This window comes from Antechinus flavipes, chromosome 4 (assembly GCF_016432865.1).
Source record: "Antechinus flavipes isolate AdamAnt ecotype Samford, QLD, Australia chromosome 4, AdamAnt_v2, whole genome shotgun sequence".
NCBI classification, from domain to species: Eukaryota; Metazoa; Chordata; class Mammalia; order Dasyuromorphia; family Dasyuridae; genus Antechinus; species Antechinus flavipes.
The window spans coordinates 476,575,729-476,594,396 of NC_067401.1; the positions used below are offsets into that span (position 1 = coordinate 476,575,729).

General features: G+C 48.7%; 1 protein-coding gene across 1 annotated transcript in view; it reads left to right on the forward strand.

Moving 5' to 3' along the window:
• AGBL4 (AGBL carboxypeptidase 4) overlaps positions 1–18,668 on the forward strand; it is a 713,485-nt gene that overhangs the window by 393,933 nt on the left and 300,884 nt on the right. Inside the window, 1 exon segment of the mRNA XM_051999731.1 lies at positions 6,973–7,067. Coding sequence (XP_051855691.1) covers positions 6,973–7,067 — 95 coding nt within the window.

The window sequence follows — 18,668 nt, forward strand, 5'->3', positions numbered from 1 at the left end:
TCAGAACAAATTCTCACTTTTGAAACATGGGTTACAGAACTGACTGTATGTACCATAACTTGTCAGTCATTCTCCAGCTGATGGGCCCTCCTTCATTTACCAATTTTTTTTGGCCCCCACAAAAAGGACTATAAATACTTTTGTATATCTTTTGCTTACCTCCTTTAATCTACCCACCTTTTAATTCTCTCTTTCCCCCCCTTCTATTTTCTTGTTGAGTGAAATGAATTTCTGTTCCCAGGTGTGTGTGTGTGTGTGTGTGTGTGTGTGTGTGTGTGTGTGTGTATGTGTTATTCTCTCTTTAACCAGTTCATACGAGAGTAAGTTTCAAGTGTCAGCAGCTCCTTCTGTCCCTTCCTCCTTGTTTGGATAGACTTATACTTGTGTATCCTGGTTATGTGAGATATTTTTTCTTAACCTTTTCCAACACTCTCCTACTTATCCCCACCCTAGAAGCATATTATTTTCCCTTCTCTTCCCATTCTTCTTTTAATATCATAAAGATGCAATAGTACTATAATAGTACCTCTCCATGCCTTCTGTCTAATCCTTTATAATCTCTGATGATAATAATTCAAAATGGACAATTGGCTCATCTCCCCATATTAGTATATAAGCATTTTAATTTGTTTAATCCCATATGACTGTTTATTCATATGTTTCCTTTTAATGTTTCTCTTTATTCTTTCATTTGCACTTCAAAAATTTTACATACATCTGACCTTTATGATAGTTTATTTATTCCACTAAATATTTTCTAATGACATGTAAAAACATTAATCATTTAAAAATTGAGTTTCAAATTCTCTCCCTCCCTCCCTTTCCTTTGAGAAGGCAAATGATTTGACATTGATTATACATGTGAAGTCGGGCAAAATCTATTTCTATATCGACTGTGTTGTAAGGAAACACAAAATAAACCAAGAAAAATCAAGAAATTTTTAAAACTGTGCTTCAATCTGTATTTAGAGTTCATGAGACCTTTCTGGGGAGGTAGATAACATTTTTCATCGTGAATTCTTTAGAATTGCCTTGGATCATTCATTTGATCACAGAGGCTAAAAGTCTTTCATAGTTGATCATTGTTACAATATTGCTATTACTGTGTACAATGGTCTCCTGGTTCTTCTCACTTCACTTTGCATAAGTTCATATGAGTTTTCTCTGGTTTTTCTGAAACCATCCTACTCATCATTTTTTATAAGTTTTATAACCTCAATTTCCAACTTGTTGCCACCAAAAAAAATAATTACTCTAAATATTGTTGTATATATAGATTCTTTTCTCCTTTTCTTCAACCCTTTTGGGATACAGACCTAGTAATGGCAATTATTAGATCAAAGAGTATGCACAATTTTATAGCCCTTTGGGCATGGTTCCAAATCACTCTCCAGAATGGTTGACCAGTTCACAAATCCACCAGCAATGCATGTAGTTTCTCAAATTTTCCATATCCTCTCCAGAATTTGTCATTTTTCTTTCTTAGCGATATTACCTAATCTAATGGCTAGCTCGGAGTTGTTTAAATTGGTATTTCTCTAATCAGTAGTGACTTAGGGAATTTTTATGTGCCTGTTGATAGCTTTGGTTTCTTCTTCTGAAAATTGCTTTTTCATATCCTTTACTAATTTGTCAAGTGGGCAATTGCTTTTATTTTGATAAATTTGGCTGAGTTTCCTATATTTGTGAGAAATGAGGTTCTTATTAAAGAAAATCTCTGTAAAATTTTTCTGCAATTTTGTTTCCTTTTAATTTTGGCTTCATTAGTTTTATTTGTGCAGAAGCTTTTTAATTTAATGAAATTAAGATTGTCCATCTTATATCCTGTGACAATCTCTATCTCTAATTTGATCATAATCTTTTTCCTTTTTATGTAGCTCTGACAGGTACATTTTTCCATACTCTGCTAATTTACTTACAGTATCATCCTTTATATCTAATTTATTTATCCATTCTGACCTTAGTTTGGTATATGGTGTTAAATGTTAAGGTATAGCTCATTGATGCCAAATCACTTTTGATTTTTCCCGGCAGTTTTTGTCAGATGCTGAGTCTTTACCCCAAAAGCTTGGATCTTTGGATTTTTCATCTGGTCTTTTCATCAATAATTCCTTGAAGTGTTCTAGTTTATTAAAATCTGGAATTTTTCTTGTAGTCAGTCATTCAATAAATATTTAAGTGTCTACAGTGTGCCAGACGTTCTACTAAGTATGGGGGATACAAAGAAAAGCAAAATACAATTTCTGCCTTTAAGGACCTCAGAGTCTAAGGAGAGAATCAACATGTAACCGACTATGTTCAGACGAGCTGTACAGTATCCACATAAGGAACACACAAGCATAAAGGGCTTCTGGAAAACACCCTGTGGGAGATGGGATTTTAGTTGGCATGTGAAAGTTGCCTATTCTTGGCTGCAAGTCTATCTCTTTGCCTCCTGCAATGTCATATTCCACGCTCCTCATTCCTTTTTAGTGGTGGCTTCTCAATCATGTGTGGTCCTGACTATGGCTCCTCAGTATTGGAATCCTTTTGTTTAAAAGTAATTTTACCCAGTTACATATCAAAAAAATTTTTAGCATTCATTTTTATGAGATTTTGAGTTCTCCCTCCCTCTGTCCTCGCTCTTCCTCTAAAGATGGTAGACAATTTGATACCATTTATACATATGCTATCATGTAAAACGTATTTCTCTATTAGTTGCATTTGTTAAAGAAGAAACGTATCAAAAGAAAAAAAAACAAACGAATGAATAAGATAAGTGAAAAATATGCTTCCATCTCCACTTCAAGTCCACCAGTTCTTTAGCTAGTTATGAATAACATTTCCCTTCATGAGACCTTTGTACTGACTTGGATCATTGTATTCCTGAGAAGAGTCAAGTCAGTCGGGACTGATCATTGTACAGCATTGCTCATACTGTATACAGTGTTTCCTTGGTTCTTTTCAGTTCTTTGCTTCATTTCATATAAGTTTTTTCAAGTATCTCTCAAATCTGTCTGTTCATAATTTCTTATTGTGCAATAACATTTCATTACATTCATATATCATGGCTGGCTTAGCCATTCAACTCAATTTCCAGTAATTTGCCACCATGCAAAGGGCTGCTAAAAAGATTTTTGCACATGTAGGTTCTTCTCCATTTTTTAATGAATTCTTTGGGATAGAGACGTAGTAATGATATCGCTAGGTCGAAGGGTGTGCACAGTTTGGTTGCCCTCTGAGCATAGTTCCAAATTGTTCTCCAGAATGCTTGGATCAGTTCACAACTCCATCAACAATGCATTAGTGTTCCGATTTTCCAATCCTCTCCAACATTTATCACTTTGCTTTTTTGTCATGTTGGCCAATCTGAGAGATGTGAAGTGGTACCTCAGAGTTGTTTTAATTTGTATTTCTTTAACCAAAAGTAATTTAGAATTCTTCTTCCTATACCTATAGATGACTTTGATTTCTTTATCTAAAAACTGCCTACTCATATCCTTTGATCATTTGTCAATTGGGGAATGACTTGTATTTTTATAAATTTGATTTGGTTTTCTATAGATTTGAGAAATGAGGCCATTATCAGAGACATTTGCTGTAAAGATTGTTTCCCGGTTTTCAGTTTTCTGCTTTCCTTCTAATCTTGGTTGTCTTGCTTTTGTTTGCACAAAAGCTTTTTGATGTCAACAAAATTATCTATTTTGCATTTTATGATGCTTTCTACTCTTGTTTGATCATAAAATTTTCCACTTCCTGTGAGTCTGACAGGTAGACTATTCCTTGTTCTTCTAATTTGCTTATGTTGTAACCTTTGATGTTGAAATCATGCATCCATTTTTAATTTATCTTGGTGTACAGTGTGAGATGTTGGTCTATATCTAGCTTGTATCCTATTGTTTTCTAGCAGTTTTTGTCAGATACGGAGTTCTTTTCCCAGAGGATAAGATCTTTGGGCTTATCAAACCATCGGTTACTTTTGTCATTGATTGTTAATGTCATGTCTGCCAAATCTATTCCACTGATTCACCATTCCTTCTTAGCAAGTATCAGATATTTGAATGATCATTGCTTTGTAATATAATTTTTAGAGCTCGTATTGCTAAGCCAGCTTCCTTTGTACTTTTTCTCATTAATTCCTTTGATATTGTTGATCTTTTATTCTTCCAGATCAATTTTGTTGTTATTTCTTCTAGCTCTGTCAAATAGTGGGTTTTTTTTTGGTAGTTTGATTGGTATGGAACTGAATAAGTAAATTAGTTCAAGCAGAATTGTCATTTTTTATTATATTGGCTTGGTCTACCCATGAGCAAATGATATTTTTCCAGTCATTTAGCTCTGACTTTATTTGAAAGAAAAGTATTTTATAATTGTGTTCATGTAGTTCCTGGGTTTCTCTTGGCAAATGGATTGCTAAACATTTTATAGTTTTTGCAGTTATTTTAAATGGAATTTCTCCTATCTCTTATTGCTAGAATTTGTTGGTCATATAAAGAAATGCTGATGACTTATATGGGTTCATCTTACATCTTGCTACTTCCTTTAAATTGTTCATTATTTCAGTTAATTTTTTAGCTGATGCTGTAGGGTCCTCTAAATATACCATCATGTCATCTGCAAATAGTGATAGTTTTGTTTCCTTATTGCCTATTTTAATTCCTTTGATTTCCTTTTCTTCTGAATTCCTTTCATTCCGGCCCCTTCTAATATTTTTTTTGAAAGTTCTAGATTTTGGTTATAACGTTTCTAGGCGTTTTTATTTTGGAGTTTGTTTTCTGAGCGACTGGTAAATTTTTTCTATTTTCAGATTGCCCTCTTGTTTTAAGAGGCCTCTAGAGTTTTTAGGATATCTTTGGCTGGAAAAGAGATTGTAAAGGGACATTTTGTCAACTGAATCAAATATTTTTTATTGCACAAACAAGAGGTGTGGTGGAATCTTGCCTTTTCTGCCCTTTCTGGCCGATGGTGGGACAGTATGGAAGGGGAAATTTCAAAAATTTAAATTTCTGCCCTTGCCCTCCTCATACCCTAATGGAGGATGCCCTCAATTCACGTGCAGCTCATTCACATAGACGGTCGCTGCATGGCTGGAAAATAGGCATCGGTGTGCGTAGTTGTTTTCTCGGGTTGCCTTTTTGGGAATAATAAAAAAGGAGTGATATTTTCCAAGCTTTTGGCATCCTTTTCTCTCTTTTGGAAAGCAGGAGCTTCCTAAATTCTAGATTCGGTGGCCCTCCAAGCCAAGCCTCTTCTGGGGATATCTAAGCCTGTCTACTTCCTCTTTCCCTGCTTCCTATAGTATAATTTCTACTTTGTTTCCACGCTGGCGACAATGATGTTAGGTTAATGGAGGAAAATGAATGAGTAATCTTTACAGATCTTTTCTAGTTTTTTCATTATTCAACTAGAATGAAGGGTGAAAATACCCTTCAATTCAGCAAGTTTTTTTTTTTTTTTGATAACCTGGTAACCTGTAATTCTGATCAAAATGCAAAAGTATCTAACCCCTGTATTGTTTAATTAATTACTCCTGAAAATGCCGTTGGTAGCATCAGGGTGGGAGGGCAGCTGTGATTATAGATATACCCATGGTACGTCAGAGCTGGAAGGGCCCTTTCATTTTACAGATATATTTGTGTGAAGGAAATCCAGGAATGAGAAGCAGGCAGAATGAAAGAACTTTTCCGAAAGGTTCCCTGGGAAAGGAGACAGATGCGGGTTTGTGATAAGAGTGTATGTACCCAGTCACATGGACAGAAGGAACAGAGAAACAAGGAGTTCTGGAAACAGATTCTAAGCCCAGTGCTCAGCAGGAAATGCTTAGTCATAAAGAATGATCTTACCCGCACATCCAGTTCACTCTAGAAATCACTTATTTAATGCTTATTATGTCGAAGGCCCTGGGCTAGGTTACCACACAAAATTCCCTGCCCTCAAAGAGCTTACGTCTACTGGGGCCAAAGCTGAGTAAATTCTAAGTAGTTTAAAGGGAGAGAGAGAGATTGTATTTACTGGAGTTCCTTCTCTATCAAGAGTGGAGGATGATTGAGAGGCAATGTCCAGTAAACTGTGTGTACATAAATACGTGTGTATGTGTACACACACATGTATACATAGACATGTATTTTGGGGAAAACTATCTTTTATTATAATTTTTTTTGCAGTACTACGTATTTTATTTTCTGTATTAAAAAACAACAACAACAACATGATTCTAATAAGGAATTAGTAGGCTTCAGCAGCCTGCCCAAGAGGGAATGACGGAATCCGTGACACAAAAAAGGGGAAGAATCCCTGCTCTAGAACATCCCTCCCTGGCAGGTCAGCAGCAAGAAGCAAGGGGGAGCCCATTGCCTCTCTTCCCCCAGGTGCCTTCTTCTGCTTTTAGCCAGTTCAAGTAGTTCGGAAGTTTTCCTCACTGATTATCTCAATCTGCTTTTCTGTACCCCGATTCCTGCCTCTACTACTAGGTCCTAAATAAAGAAGCTTCTAAAGTGGTCCCTTGAATTAATTCCCACTGTTTGAAGTTAGAGTGATGCTCATGGTTTCAGCTCAATGGAAATGTTCCCTGAGAGTTCAAGTATTGCAACCAATTTAGGGGATCCTAATCTGCTCTCTTGGGGCCTGAGACATGCAGTTTCTAGGACCAGGTGGGGCAGATCTCCTCCCTCTTCCACAGGGCAGCCTTTCAGATAAGTAAACATTGCTGCGGTCTTTATAAACATCCATTTCTTCCAGAGCCAGTCGCTTGCAGATACAGGATTGAAACCCCAGCACTTCATGGCTTTTGGGGTTAAATCTGGACTTTTGAAAGCTTTCTGGTAGAGCCCTGGTTAGCTTTGGGGATACCAGAAACCCTCTTCCCTTGAGCTGGCGAGAGCAATTAGGCGATGAGAGGCACACAGGGCAGAGCTTCCTTAGTGCCTCGTCCCTTCCTCTGCTCAAGAGAGCGTTCTAATGGGATTCATTCCCCCCTCTCTCTTTCTCTCGCAGAGGGTGATTTTCAACATCGTTAACTTCAGCAAGACCAAGAGTCTCTACAGAGATGGGATGACCCCGATGGTGAAGTCCACCAGCCGCCCCAAATGGTGAGTTCCGGGTTGAATCCGTCTCTTCTTGGTCCCGTCCTCGGGGCGGAATGTGCTGTGTTTGGGGGGAAGGCACTTTGCTTCGTGACCCTTTCTCTTGGCGTGATGGTGGTGCCCCGTTTCTTCGCTCTCGTTTTTGGGGGCCTGAATGCTTTCCCCAAGAGCATTTGTGTGGAAGACTTGTCCCTCTGTACCTTTCAAGCTATTGCTGCTGCTTGTGGACTTTATTCCCCACAGGTTTTGTTTACAGAGTTCATAAGTCCCCCATGCTGGTAAATGCTATATTCGGGCTCGCATTTCTTCCTCTAAGGAAGAATAGCAGTTATTACTAAGAGACAAATGGAAGCTTTAATTGAAGATGAGGAACCTGGCCGAGAAGCGCACTGTCATTGCCCTGAAGTTGGGGTCTGCATCGGGCCAGGGTGACTTACCCCGCTCTGGGGCGGGTGCTCTGGGGGCTGCTGACTTTGAGGAATCCAAAGCAGGGCTGGGAAGCAGCTCGATGAGCCGGTGTCTTCCTCGGTGTCTCGTGAGAAGGTCCAATAGGAGGCCCTGATGCTCTCAGGAGGGTTGGGGGAATCCGTGAGCCTTGACGTTTTTCTGAGGGGGCTTGTGTTTGTGCAGCTGCTTCAGGGGAAGAAGATGGAGCAGATTTCCTGGGGATGGAGGGAGCTTCCAGGGGCTGCAGCAGGCCCGGGCCCTTCCCTAGTTCTTGGAGGAGCTGTTCCATTGGAGGCAGGGGCATTTGTGTGCTCTGAGTTCTGTTGGGCATCTTGGGTTTTTCAGACTGTCCTTGACCACCTGGACAAGGTTTCCATTTGTTCTATTCATTTTCCTTTTGTTCTATCCTCCAAGGTAACCTAGATGGGCTCTGGAGAAGGAGAGTAGATTAGACAGCCTTGAAGGTCTTGCCCAGCTCTTCAGTCATTCCCCCTTGACCAAGGAAATCATGTGATTTGTCCCAAGTTCCTACAGATAATGGAACCACAGGATCAGAGATTTAGACCTTAGACCTCTTTTCCCCAACATATTCATTTAACAAAGAACAAACTGAGGCTGAAAATAGGGGAAATGGTTGGGCCAGGGTCACACGACCAGGAAGTGAGATTTGAACCCAGTCTACCCAGTCCTGAGTCTAGCGGCTGTCCACTCTTCCACAGCTTCGCCGTTGAATGGCGGGGATAGGACTGGGTTCCGAGCCTCTGTACCCACATTCAGCACCTTTTCCAAAGTCAAGTCAGGGGAGTCCTCGGCCACCCCGATGAGCTTCCAGGGCGGGGGGACTTCGGTTAGGGGGGTTTCTCCAGAGAGGGAAGGCTGGAGAATGGATTGTTGCTCTTCCCATTTGCTGGTGGAGGAGCGGGAGTGGTGAGAGTTGGGCTGGGTCACAGGGTGAGGACTGTCAGAGGAAGACCCGAAGCTTGAACCCGGGGCTCTGTGCTTTTTCCTCTACCCGAACAGCCTCTGAACCGCTCTCACGGACCGTTTTGTTGGAAATATTCCGCTCTTCCTTTCGCATTAGAATTGTAAAGATCTATTCTGTTGTTGTGCCTGTGCTCGACTACGAAAGGTCCCCAAGGACCCTGGAGTGGGTGGGGGGCGTCCCCTTCGCTAAATGTCTCCTGGTTGCGGACCTGGCTGCTGAGCCTCGTTCTGGCCCTTTTCTGCAGGATAATGTGCATGAGCTTTGTGGCAGCTGTTAGCCTCCCTTCCCCCTCCGTATCTTTCTAGTTCCGGACCCCCGGACCCCCGAAGGAAGCGCCGTTCCCGGGCCGTTTCTGAATGCGCGCTCCTCCCAGCGGTCTGGGAAGCTCGCTCTGTGGCAGCTGTGGAGAGAAGGGCCCGGGCCTGAGTGAGTCTCCAGGCCGCCCTGGCTTCTGTTCTGTGGAGCTTAAGTGCAGAACGTGTGTGTGGAAGTGCACACGTATGGGAGTGTGTCTGCACGTATGTTTGCACATACATGCACACGTGACACGTGCTGTGACAGGGATAGTGCCCCGGGGTCAGGCTGCCCTTCCCAGACTCTATCTGCGTATTTTAAAGGGAGACCCCGATTCTGGATCCTTTCTGTTTCTGTAAGCATCACTTGCTAAGGGGCTGATGTCAGATCGAAGCCATTCTCCTAAGCGATGGCTTTTTTGGAGCCAGAGGAAAGCCCCAGGCTCAAGGGCAGGCGCATGGGGACAACCCATGGTCGGGGATCACGGAAGGTGAGAGAAGCTGTGACTTTGTCCATGGGGCGGGGGGGCGCTGCTCAGATTCAGGGCCTTTCCAGGGGTCCCTCTGAGGGTCTCAAAGGTGGGGGACCCTTCCTCTAAAACCACAGGTGTAAGGGCGGGAGGGGAGGATACCTGGAGGGTCAGGTGTGCAGTGGGGGGGGGGGGCTCTATGTTGCTGCCTCTGTGGCCCCTGGTGTCCAAGTGATAATGAAGCTGATAATAAAAAGAGAATGAAACAAGTGTAAGGGCAGCTTTGGGGGGAGGGTGTTCAAGGTTGGGGTTGGGGCAGCTTTGGGGGGAGGGTGTGCAAGGATGTGCCCCACTTTTCACCAGTGAGGTACAATTCTTTATTCCGCGCATGTTGCAGGAAGTGCTACAACATCCCAACGGGGCTCAGTCCATCACCCGGTAACTTGCAGGTCCTCGAAGGCCTCCCCAGTCCCTTCATCCTCATTCTCTGCACAGTAGCATGGACTTAACCAGTGGCGGGACCCCTTCTGAGCCCCACTGTGGTTCAGGCCCCACGGGGGTTCCGCAGGCTGAGTCAGCCGCAGGGAGACAGTCCCCGGCCTTGGAGGGCTCCCTCGGCTCCCTCCCATGTCTTTGGGTCTCCTGTCTTGCTGCTGGAGCTGTGGGGGTCACAGTCGTCATGGCTGAGCTTCCTCCTTCTTGGTCAGTAGACAGCTCTGTTCATGGCCGTTGGCAGCCTTCTCCGTCATTTTGGAGCCATTGCTCTATCATGCCCAATGATCTCCACCCTTTTGTTGTTAGAATGTCTGCCTCCCGTCAGGCTCCTGGCCAGTCCTCTCCCTGTGCCAGGCTCGCCACCCCCAATGCCAGGCCAGGCCCCAGGCTGCTCCTCTGCTCCTGTGTCACTCTCCACGTTCTGGTCCCTCCCCATTAATGGGCCGAGCCAGCCTGCCTTGGGGGTCCCGGAGTGGCGCCTCCTCACCCCGGGCTGACCCCCAACCCCCCTTGGGCTGGCCTCTGACCGGAGGCTGAGCCTCTACTGCTTGTAAGAGCTGCCTCCCTTGTGAGCTCCAGCGTCTCATCTGTGAAATGGGGAGAGCGAGTGGAAGCCACGCCGGGGCCTCTGGCCGCCCCCGCGGGACCTTGGGCTCTGGCAGGTGGAGACGGGACCCCCTCTTCAGGGCTGGGGAGCCCCAGGGGCCGCGGGGCCCGGGCCTTGCTGAGCCTCAGCTTCGGGCCTAGGTCAGGGAGAGAAGCTGTCGTTCATGGGGGGCGGGGAGGCCTGAAGGGAAAGGAATAAAAACCAGTTGGGAGAAGGCTGAGCGGCCTCGGGGCGGGAATGCAGGGGCAGGATGTGTCCTAAAGGGCCCCGAGCCGGGAAAGGGAGGCTGCGGCCGGGCCGTGAGGAGCTTCCGGGCTGAGGGAGAACCTGGAACTTGCTTCAGGCCTCGGCTGCAGGGGGGTGATGTTGGCCAATCTGGGGGGATCAGCCCAGGGGCTGTGGGGGGTTGTGGGGGGCCCGGAGGGGCAGGTGCAGGAGGGAGAGGAACATCCGGACTTGGTGACTCAGTGGTGGGACGAGTTGGGCTTGTAAACCTTAGTGAGGGGCCCAGGACGGGTTGTCCTTGACAGAAATGGTCAAAGTTTTGGGGGAAAGACTTTTATGAAAGTTACCCCGTCTGACCCTCTTGTTTTGGCCGTGATTTCGCTCCTCCCTGCCCCGGTTTCCTCGGCTGCCCTGGTCTTGACCCGGCTCCCCTGACTCCCAGCTGCCGGTGTTCCGGCCGGCGCAGGATCCGTCAGGACGGGTATTTGTCTGCTTGTCAGCCTCACCCTTGTGCTCCCGCCTAACCGGGAACGGCAGCCAGGAGCTTCCCAGGATTTGTTGTTCGGTGATAAATGAGGTCGCAGGGAAGTGGACACTGGGAATTAAGTATGAACAATAGCCGAGGCAAAGGGTCTCCCCCGGGGAGCCCGCCTGCGGGGCCAGGGCTTCGGCCTGGGTGGGATGTGGGGCCGGGGTCGGGCCCTGGGCTGGATCGGGCTCCCCTGGTGCTGGGGACGTGCTCGGGCCCCCGGAGGCCCTTGTGAGGGTCATGGCAGAGCGGGAGCCCCGGGGACTCTGCCCCCTCCCCCGTGAGTAATGGCACCCCGGCTCGTGGGCTTGGACGTGGGGCTGTCTGAGGGCTCCTGCGGCGGCAGGGAGGAGCTTTGTTTGGCTTGGGGGCAGCCCCTTTGGGGCTAGAACCTGCTCCTCTTCTGTCCCAGCAGGCCACGCCCTGCCCTGGAGCTTCCGAATCCAGTTTCTGCCCTTTCCCGGGCTCCTCCTCCTTGCTGTGGGCGTTTTAGGGCTCCCCTGGGCGACACCTCCAGCATCTGCCGTTAATGCTGCCCTTCTTTTGGGAGCAGGACGCGCGCCCCCTCCGGGAAGCCCTCCCAGGTCGCTCTGAGCTGGTTCCGGCCGGCAGGGTCATGGGAAGCACTTTGGGCAGTTGGCAGCATTTTGTGTGGGAGCTCTGGGGGGGGGGGCTGTGCCCTCTCCGGCCCTGACCTTGAGCACCGCGGGCATGAATTGCATTGATGAGACCCCGGGAGTCACTGAGGAGACCCTCGGCCTCCCCCCTTCTCTGCGCCCTGCGGAGATGGTGCCCCAGGCTGGCCCCCGGGCCCCTCCTCCGGCCCCTCTATCAGCAGGTTTTCTTCTAGGGTTTCTGGCCCAGCGCTGAGGTTTCCTTGGCAGCAGTTCCCCTTCGCTTCCGCAGCCTGGCATCCACCCAGCACGGCAGCCGCTCCCGGGGCAGAGGGCTCCCCATCCGCAGACAGCTGGGAGAGCAGCCTCTGTCCCGGGCTGCAGAGCTCGTGCTCGCCGCGGCCGGCCGCAGACTCCCAGGGTTCGGACCGGACGCTGCGTCTCAGTGGGGAGAGCAGGGGCGGGGCGGCCCCGGGCAAGCTCCCGGGCGAGGGTGGTGGCGGCTCAGGCACGTAATGGCCGCCGTCCTGCGTCTCCCAGAGCGACGGTCACACCGCCAAATGGTGGGCTTGGCAGGGAATGGGAGAACCACGCAGGATGAGGGGGGGTGGAGGGAGGGGGTAAAGGGAGGGGGGGGCCACCCCTATCCGTCAGGCCACAGATCCATCCAGTATCGGCTCCTCCATCTGGAGGACTCACTTCCACCCCTTCCTATCCCAGGTCTTCCTGTCCATTCCCCCTTCTCCCTGCGCACACTTCTGGAGTCAGATCCCACCAGCTGGCCCCTGCTCAGTGCTCCTCCTTCCAGGCCTTCCCTTTGCACTGGCTCCTCCCCACCCCTGGAGGGTAGAATCCCTGCCTTCCTTGAACATGGTTTACATGCCACCTTCTTCTGTGGCCTTTTCCCTGCTGTCGGCCTTGCCCTCTGAGGTCCCCCTTTCATTTACTCAGGATATCTCGGTGCGGCGTTTGCCCTGTTAGAATGTGAGACCTTATTAACTGTGTTATAAGAAGTCATCAATATGGTCAACCCAGAGAATCATGGGAAGACTTACATGAATTGATACAAAGCAACAAAATCTGGACCAAAAAAATATACCCAATATACCATCAGCAACGACAATGGATAGAATAACAAGCCTGAAAAAAAAAAGAAAACGAATGTCTTAAAAGCATAGAAAATGAGGCTGGCCACAAAGAAAAGAGCATGTGCTTAGATTTGACCCGACTTAATCCCTCAGTTTACTTCTTTGTGGAGGTGAAAGGAGAGCGCCACAAGCGTGCAACGTTGCAGGGGATTTCAAATATTGGTCTTGCTCATTTTTTTTCCTCTTTTAAAAAAATCCCTATTATAGGTGACTGTTTTCTTGAATGGGAAGTGAGATTGATGGTGTAGGGAATCTAAGAGATGGTAAAATAGAAAATGTCAATGAAGTCTGCTTTAACAAAAGATGGATACTTCTTGAGGAGAGGGATTTAAAAAATATTTTTGTTGTATTTCTGTCACTTAGTTTTTGATATACAATAAACACTTAATAAGTGTTTGTTGCTTGATGGAAAATAAGAATATAATATAATGGCAGTAGCATGGCTGAGGCTCCAGATGACACCTTCCGGGCTCAGAAACTTAATTGATCTACATCCGGTTGGGCCCTCTTCGTATCATTTAATAAGCTACAACAATTCAGACTAAAGTGTTAAAGTCTTCTTTCTTCTCCCCGCTGCACTCAGTTTTGTAAGGGGATGCAGGAAGAAGGCAGCACTGTCCAAAGCAATAAAGGTCTCAAGGTGGAGCTTGTTGGCCAAGGTCAGAAGCCATGGACCGTGCCCTTGTGGAAATGTTCTTTTGGCCCGAATCGGAGGCGGAATTTTGGTTTTCTGAAGGAGTAGGATGAGCCGCCTTCAAGCCGCCTTCCAGCTCCCCAGATGACGACCGGTGACAGCATTTGGTTGGATGTTTTCAGAGACTGCTCTTGTGAAACCATGGGAGGAGGCTAGAGTTCAAGTTTAGCCTTGCCTCTCATTAGCTGTGTTCCCGCCCCTGCTCTGGCTCAGTTTCTTCCTCCAAAATAAAGGTGCTGGAGTGGATGATCTCTTTGAAAGAGGGCTGGGAGCAGAGGAAAACATGGACACATCAGTAGGGAGACATTCTTCCCAAGACAGACGGCCTCAGGATTACGTCCGGACGGGAGCGCACTGAGCTTTCCAGAAAGGGCCAGGCTGGTGGCAATGGTTGCTGATGACTGACCTCGCCATGCTCGTAAATGACCTTTTCCTAATGGTGGATTCACAAAGGATGGCGTGGGGGCTTGTGAGTGAGGGACAGTCCTGCAGGTGGAGTTTGGGGGGCGAGGGAGCCCAAGATGTCAGGGCAGTGCCAGCGGGCAAGAGGTCTCGGCCGTGTGCCGCCCACGTGGGGGTCAGACTTCTAGCTTTGACATTTTCCCCGCAGTTATTCTTTCACTCTGGATTAGAGAGTGCCCCTGCCAGAGCTCTGCAGGGCATTCGGCCCGCCTTTCTAAGTGATGGCCCACGCTCCTCTCTGGCCACTCTTCTCCAGCCAAGCTAGAGTGCCCGCCGTGGGCCGTACATGGTCCATCAGCCACCTCCCCTGCCCGGCATACACACCCTCATCTGGACCTCTCGGAATCCTTGGCCACCTCCTATGTGAGGGCCTCCTGATTTCCCCTCCTTGACATTCCCTGGCATTTTCTTCAGAGATATTTTCCCTTTACTTTCCTTCTGCTTCCATCTAGTAGAAGGTAAGTTCCTCAAGGATGGGCAGAATTTTCTTGTTGTCTTTGTATTCTCAGGCCCCACACAGGACTTTGCATTCAGTGGGTGCTTAATAAATGCTGTCAAATCGAATCACATCATCTAATCTACCTCCAATCTGGTGTAGAAATTGAGGTTGTAGCATTTCCCCCAGAGAAGGCATCCGGGGCTGTTGGAATATGTGCAGCTTCACAAGGCAGGTTCTTCATTTGAGGGGGATTCTCCCTCGTTATTGCTAAGTCACTTGCCCCTGGTGGGCCTCTCTGGGGTTCCCTCTCCTGATTATGAGCCCCCCAAATCTCCACCGAGTTCAGTCCCCCACCTGACGAAGTGGCCCCATAATCACACAGAACAAAGAAGTGAGTGTCCACCCCCTGAAGCGCCCTGTGGGGTTTGAAACAACCAGGATGCATTTTAGGGAGCGTTGGTCCTCCGGGAAACCCTTCACATCACCGGGGCCCCGCTCCCACCTCCCCGGGCTCTGTCTACAAAGGGCGCTTCACACGGCCCAAAGCTGCCTTGCTTTCCGCTGGATGCTGAGGCCTCCCTTCCCATAAACACTCAGTGATTGGGGGCAATCCCGGCCCTGGCAGACACCCCCCTCCCAGGCCAGCCGGGTGCCTGTGGCCTGAACAAAGGCCCGGGAGGTGACCATCATGAGCCTCCGACTCTCTTGCTGGGCCCGGAGTTACCCAGAGTGACTCCATGCAGTATTGAATTGGAGAAAACAGACTGGAAATATTGAAATAAAAATAATCTTCTCAGAAATGTGCTCCTCTTAATTGTTTCTTTTCTTCCTGCCGGAGAGAGGGGGAGGCTCTCCGATCTATTTCAATCTCCTTTTCTTTCATTTCAAAACCCCAGAATGAGCTTTGTCGAGAGCTGATATTGGAGCATTTAACCAAATTTCCCAATATCTAAATGGATTTTTGTTCTGGTTAAGTCATCTTTATTATTTTTAATATGCTTGATTATATGCCAATATGCAGTAAGTATTCCGCCACCTGTGAGTCATCCGCCCAGGGTCTCTCCTGAACAAGCTATTTTATTACAAAAAACCCCGTGGGAAGGGTATGGAGATGGGGGACTGTACATTAGAGCCTCCGCTTTCGGGTTCTGTACCTTCTTTTTTTAGAAAAATAAATTCTTCCATTAACTGCCAAGCTCAGCGAGAAGGAGGTAGAATCAATCCTCATTATGTGATAGAGGGTTTTGCTGTGTAATTATTATTATTAAAAGTAATAACAGGCATTTATAGAACATGGTACAGTTTACAAAGCACTCTGCATACATTATCTCATTCCACCAGACACTGGGAGGGAAAGACTATTATCCCCATTTGACAGATGATGAAACTGAGTTTCAGAAAAAGAAAGTAAGTTGTTCGAGGATATTTATGTGTAAAATGAGCCAGACGATCCCCCAGGGCTCCGCCGTGCCCCGTCCTCGGGTCCCTTCCCACTCCGCGTTCTGTGTCTTTGGTTCTTTCTAAAGATTGACATTCCGTGTTTCATGTTCTAAAGTCGCGCCAGCTCTGATATTCTCCGCTCCGAGTTTCCCTTTGGTTCCGGGAGCTGGTGTTCTGTGATCTCTGGCGGTCCTGACCTTCTCGGCTCCGTGCCCAATCAGCCAGTCAATCAAAAGCCATTCATTAAACATGTGTTTCCCGTCAGGCGCTGGATGGAAGGCTGGGGTCCAAAGGGAGGCCGGAGCAGGCCCTGCCCCCTGAGAGCTCCCTGCCCTGTGCGCAGTGGCAGCAGGAGGTCACGCAGAGTGGGGGGAAGCTCGGGGAGACGGGCAGAGAAAATGCCCCCGTGGCGACATCAGCTTGGTTCTGAAGGAAGCCCGGGAAGTCGGGCCTGGGAAGGGGAGAATGCCCCACGCCTGGACGACAGCCAGCGCCAAGGTGCCCATCCCGGGGAGGCCCTGCCTCGGCTGTTAGAGGGGCCATTGGAAAGGGGCAGGGGCAGGCTGGGCGGGCTTCCCGGAGGTGGCAGAGCCACTGGCGCTGTTGTTTCTTGTTTTTTTTTGGTTCAGTCCCCGGTGCCTGTTCTTGGGCTGCACCTCTCGGAGCTTCATTTTATGATAGTCTTCCTTCGGGCTGGGCAGGACGAGTATCAGGGAGGCCCTTTCTCCGGTGCTTCAGGATTTCCGGGAGTTTGACGTGCATTCACTCATTACTGCTGGAGTGATCTGCTCCTCGCTTACTGAAGACTCTTCTGCCTCAGAGCTGGGGCTCGGGAGCCCGGAACACGGCACGCTGGCGGCTTAGGAAGCTCCGAACTTGGAAGTGGGAAGCTTCCTAATGCGCCCGAGAACGTGGAATTTCAGGGTTTGGAGCGACCTTAGAACGTGTGTCGGCTGTAGTGGAGCTAAAAACGTAGAAAATAACAGGGGGAACTTGGAAGGGAGTCTGAGAACCAAGAACTTTCTGGCAGACCATGGGCTGAGCTGTGGGGGCTTGGAGCACTGACCCACTAATAGAAGCGGGGTTTAGAGCAGGACGTATAAAATGTTGCACATGAGAACATGGAACAGGGCATGTCAGTGGGAGGGCTTTGGAGTAAAGAGCCCAGAGCTGGAGAGAGATTAGAACTTAGGACACAGAAGGTAGCCCAGATCCATCCGGGAGGCCGTCTTAACACAGCGGAAGGAAGGCTGGAGCATCTGTTGTCCCACAAGTGCAGGGTCGGGGCTGAGGGTCTCAGCCCCATGTGGGGTCCCTTCTGGGTCTACCGCCTCCCTCCCTTCTTGGGGCAGCCTCTGTGCTGGGGCTGAGGGGGAGAGCGGGATACTGGCCGGAAGTGTGGGCGGAGCTCCCAGCCAAGTCTAGTCTCTATAGCCGGGTCCTCGGGGTCCGCTGCGAGCGGCCGGGGGCTTGGTCGTGGGTTATCCCACAAGGGAAGGGGAAGATAAGAAGCATTTCTATGGCAGCCACTATGTCCCAGGCGCAGGCGAGCAGCTTTTCGAATAAGATCCCACAGCAAGCCTGGGAGGTTAACGTAACAAACAAACTTATCCTCATTCACAAGGGAGGAAACCGAGGCCCACAGGGCAGAGGGACTTGCCCGGGGTCACACAGCTGGTTAGTGAATCAGGTCTTCCCGACTGGGGAAGACTTAGCTACTTGGGTCAGGACATTGATCCAAAACAGTTCTGGAGGACTGACAAGGAAAGTGCCTTTCCCTGCCTTTTAGGCAATGTGGCTGATGAGGAAACATGTTTTGTGTGACTTCATTATAATTGATAGCATTTTGCCTGCCTTCTCGATGGGTGCGAAGGGGCTATAGGGAGGGAAATAATCTAGAACCCAGAATGTGAAAAATAAATTAAAAAATGGCTCCAACAACAACAAAACCTGGTCCCCATCCTTGTTGCAGCCCCTCCCCAGGAAGTAAGAGACCCAGAGCCTCTCTCTATGTTCCCCCTCACACCCCGGGCTTCCAGTTGCTCAGCATCCTTACATGCCGGGATCTGGGCTGTGGCTCTGCTTTAGGCCCTCGGGATAGTCTCGCGCTCGCTACCTCTGGGATCCAGAACTCTGAAGTCCTTCTCCCCAGCCCTGGCTGCCCCCCGAGCTGCTGCTCCCACTGGTCTTTGTTCTTTCTCCCCTCCCCATCCTGCTTTTTCTTCCAGAGCTGCTTCTCCCTTCCTGGGGATCTTCCCACTGTGCTTGAACAATGAACTTTGAGCTCCAGTAGCCTCGAACCCGGCACCCGGCACCCCCTTGCCAGCCCAGCCCCAGTGACTCCCACTGCCTGTCTTTCTCTGTCCCTGTCCTTGTTGCCGGAGCCACCAATAATCGCAAAAACATGCCTGAAATTGCTGTGGATGAGAAGGTACCAATAAAACAGCTCTGAGGCACCCCGGGCCTGCGGGGCTCATGCAGCCCCCCAAGCTCGGCCCCCCTCTGTCTTCCCTTCCTATCCCCTCTCCACAAGAGGGGCCTGAAGGCCGCCCTCCTGCCGTGGCTCAAAGGGGCTTTGGGGTGGGACGGGCCAGTGCGGGAGGGGAGGCAGCCACAACTCCTCCCCATTCAGACGGAGGCCCCCCTGCCCCCTCTGCTCCCACAGCAGTTTTGGTCTGTCATCCAAACATGGCAGAAAGCTGGGGCTCCCGAGGGCGCTCGGGCCTGTGCTTCAGCCGGGACTGACTCAGGAGAGGAGT